At 40.5% G+C, this 3,595-nt stretch overlaps 1 protein-coding gene across 1 annotated transcript; it reads right to left on the reverse strand.

Moving 5' to 3' along the window:
- Window positions 1–373: 373 nt before the first annotated feature.
- LOC140487829 (transcription factor HES-5-like) lies at window positions 374–2,143 on the reverse strand. The gene is made up of 3 exons (XM_072587121.1): window positions 1,993–2,143; window positions 1,699–1,879; window positions 374–1,594 (listed from the first exon to the last, which is right to left on the reverse strand). Exons 1-3 carry the CDS (start codon window positions 2,065–2,067, stop codon window positions 1,341–1,343), a joined length of 510 nt encoding a protein of 169 aa, XP_072443222.1. The 5' UTR covers window positions 2,068–2,143; the 3' UTR covers window positions 374–1,340.
- Between the last annotated feature and the right edge of the window lie 1,452 nt (window positions 2,144–3,595).

The following is a 3,595-nucleotide window of genomic DNA, read 5'->3' on the forward strand; positions in this document are numbered from 1 at the left end:
GCAAGCAACCAGAACTGGACAGAAAATATGAGACAGAGAGTAAGGTATGTGCCATCACTGGGACTCTATGCTAATCCTCTCTGTCAAAATATTGGCAGCAATTAGCAGCTGAACACTGATTCACTCCCCCAATCAGTCATGTCTGAAAGATTTTACATGAAGTGTCATTAAAAGACACAAACAGCGTTAATTTAAGCAATAAAAATGAGAAATTACCTAAATAAATCAATATAATATAAGTTGTGGGAAATCTGCACTAAAAATACCTTATAAGCATATCTCAGCTGTTTTGACTTTTAGTGGCACAGGTGTAATTGCCATCTATAAACGGATTACGGACTGCTTAACATACATTCAGTTAGACACAGAGAAGGAACTGTCAATGCAATCATTTATTCAGAATTAGCATTGTTACAATGAAATAACGATTTTAACATAGGATTGTGATTATAGCTTGTGCATGGATTCACCATCAGTATAGATAGGACATATTTACAACCAGAACCATGAATAGAGGAATATATTTAGATCAGCATTGTTACAATGCAATATACAGTGAAACTTGGGATTGAGGCTTGATTCGTACCCCGCATTGTTACAGGGCAAGGGCATTGGATAGGAGTCGAAGAATGTGGTGCTGGAAAAGCACGGCCGGCCAGGCAGCATCGAGGAGCAGGAGAATCTACATAACGGGCATAAGCCCTTTTGCAAGTCCTCATTTTCTCCTAGCATTTAGATAGCCAAAGAAGAATTTGCATCAATGTGCAGGAGATAATACAAACAGCAAGTTCCTGTAATATGCAGGGAATATTACGAAATGGAACAGAGTAAAATATCTGTCACACTAACAATACACAAGGAACAATCGAACCGATTGATCTTTAAATGTTGAAAAACTCACGATAATGCAAGGCACTCTATGACACTCGTCTGCACACTGGTACATCAGCATAAACTCAAGGCACTTCCTTTTAAAAAAGATACAGACAGTCCTCAGTGAGAAGACTACTCACAACACATCACTGACATTCCTTTATAAAAGGACAGCTCGGATAGCACTGCCGACATATAATAGGCAGCCCAATGACTGAGTTAGCTGCCAGTTTATGTATGATATTAGTCACCTACAAATATTGCAGAATACTCCATAACCTGGCGGTACGTTTTAAAATTAAACGAAAATAATTCATATATTAAAATAATTTAGATTTTCTTCAGAGAAGAGCATTAAATAACAGTTCTTCCATTATGGAATACTATTTCACACTAGGGTACAACTCTAGCGTTTCACGCGTGTAACTTTCTCTTCCTTGCTCACAGCAAACGTCTTTCACCTCTCCCTACCAGGGTCTCCAGAGCGCTGTGACGCTGGGTTTCAGTTCTTGTTTGGTTACCGGTTGACAGGCTGGAAGATGAAGGGGAGGAAGTGGGTAACACAGGCCCTTAGCCGGCTCCTGAGCTCTGTGCAAATGGTTCACCAGCTTGTTCTGCACGTCGCTTGTGCCCTCCGGGGAGAAGCTGAAATGCTGAATCTCCTGCAGACAGCGGGAATAGCCTTCTTTAAAATTCTGGGTGAGGCTCTTGCTGTAGGTCACTGCAGGTAGAAGCAAACAAACCGGCTTAGATGGATATTATTGGGTAATGACAACGAGCTATCAACAGAGTCTGGTTTATCAGCAAACACACAGTGACAGATACCTGTGAACATTCTCTGGTTATGCAGTTTCAGGTAATTCACGGTCATCTCTAAGATGTCAGCTTTCTCCATTTTCATGTTGGGCTCCTGATTCTGAAATTCTTCCCTCAATAAAGCCTTGAGTTGCCCAATGCTGCTGTTGATGCGATCTCGGCGCTTTTTCTCGATAATTGGCTTCATCAACTGAGCAAGGAAAAGCGAAGCGAATTAACAACAGCTTTTCATGTAGAACACAAGACGTTTAAAAAAACCCTGAATCATTCCGTTTTTAAAAAAAAGCGCAGAGACTTGCTTACCTTGTACTTCTCCTTTCGTGTGATCTTTTCCTCGGAATATTCCTTTGGACTGCCTCCGGAGGTCTTAGGAGTCATTCTTTCGGAGCAGACTGCGCCGCAGTTAGCTTTGAGACTGGGATCGGCTGGAGAGACGCTGCTGAGGGAAAGGGTCCTGCCACGCTATTTATCCGCCCTCCTACCCATAAGAGAGCGTGTGCCTGTTGCTCTTGGTGTTTCCCACAGTCGGCAGCCAATCGAAAGCGTCGGAGCCACAATAGCAGAAGCTTTTCTTTCTAAATGCTGAATTAAGGGCCGTTTTCAATCCTTTGTCTGCAGCAGTCTCTGAGGACCATCTGGACGGCACGTATGACACAGTAAGTCAGAGGAAATTACTCTCATCTGAGGTTATAGGACCCTGGGAAAGATCCTCCTGTCATTGTTATGGAGGGATTTCTGTGACAGAAAGTATGCTTGTTCGTACACCGCTGGTCCATTTTAAAGAAATCTCCCCCCCCCCCCCCCCCGCATCCTTTTTACTTTGAAGAATAAAACCTGAGATCACAGATGTTAGCATGCGGAGGACGTTCATTCTGTCCACTACTGTTAATTGCGCGTTTCTAATATCCAATCGGTGTGAGCTTCCAGTCCGTTTTAAGAAGTGACCGTTCACAGTAAAAAAAATTTTCAAACGAGTACATTTTCCGTTTCCAGTTTCTAACATTTCATTCACAGTTCTTTCCAGTCTCCTCTCGTCTTTTTAGTCCCACAATTGGTAATTTTTGGAAATCGGAATCATCTTAATATGTATTGCTATAGGTCAGAAAGGCAAGCTATTGGGATCCTCTTTTGAACAGGTTTATTAATACTTTTGCATTTCTCAATTTAATATTAGCAAACTTCATGCTGATAAGCTGTTTCAGAACCCCTAAAGAATATAGAAGAAAATATATCATGTAGTTTGAGTTTAAATCAGGAGACTTTTGTGTGTACAAAAATGAACTTCCTCAGGCAAGATTTGTAGCATTGGAAAGAACACAAGCAAAGAGAGTGAATCAATGCAACTCGTTATTGCTCTGTTTGTAAATACATAGAATTTGTTATTTTTTTGATGGAGGTGAAGAAGGTTATTATTTCCATTTCAGGTACCAATAAGCATCATTGATCAACTACACCATGTTAAATTCAGCAGAATAAATCGTCCTCACAGTGACATCATCTAAACCGTAGTAGAGCGCCCCCTGCTGCAAGGTTAGATATTTGCCGTTTCCCAGTTAATTCAGTTGACACAACCATATCCAGCTGAATTAAAGCTGGAGAAATATATCATTTCAAAATAAAAGTAGAGAGGATCATGGGTGTATTACAAATCAATTCCCAAAACATTATGATCAAAGACAAATTATCTTCATTGTTGCACCCAAGAAGCAGATTGCAATAACTTTAATCTTATGGCATTAACGCTTTGCAAAAATATTCTAGTCCTGAAATATTTGCTGGAACTCATGTTTTCCATTATCAAGTTACTGAATCAGCGGGATTTAAATAAAATGAATACCCGACTGTTGTACCTAATAATTGTTTAATGTTTGTATCTGTGCATCGCTGTGTACGCCTGATGTGTGTG

The sequence above is a fragment of the Chiloscyllium punctatum genome, chromosome 17 (assembly GCF_047496795.1).
Source record: "Chiloscyllium punctatum isolate Juve2018m chromosome 17, sChiPun1.3, whole genome shotgun sequence".
In the NCBI taxonomy this organism is placed as follows: domain Eukaryota; kingdom Metazoa; phylum Chordata; class Chondrichthyes; order Orectolobiformes; family Hemiscylliidae; genus Chiloscyllium; species Chiloscyllium punctatum.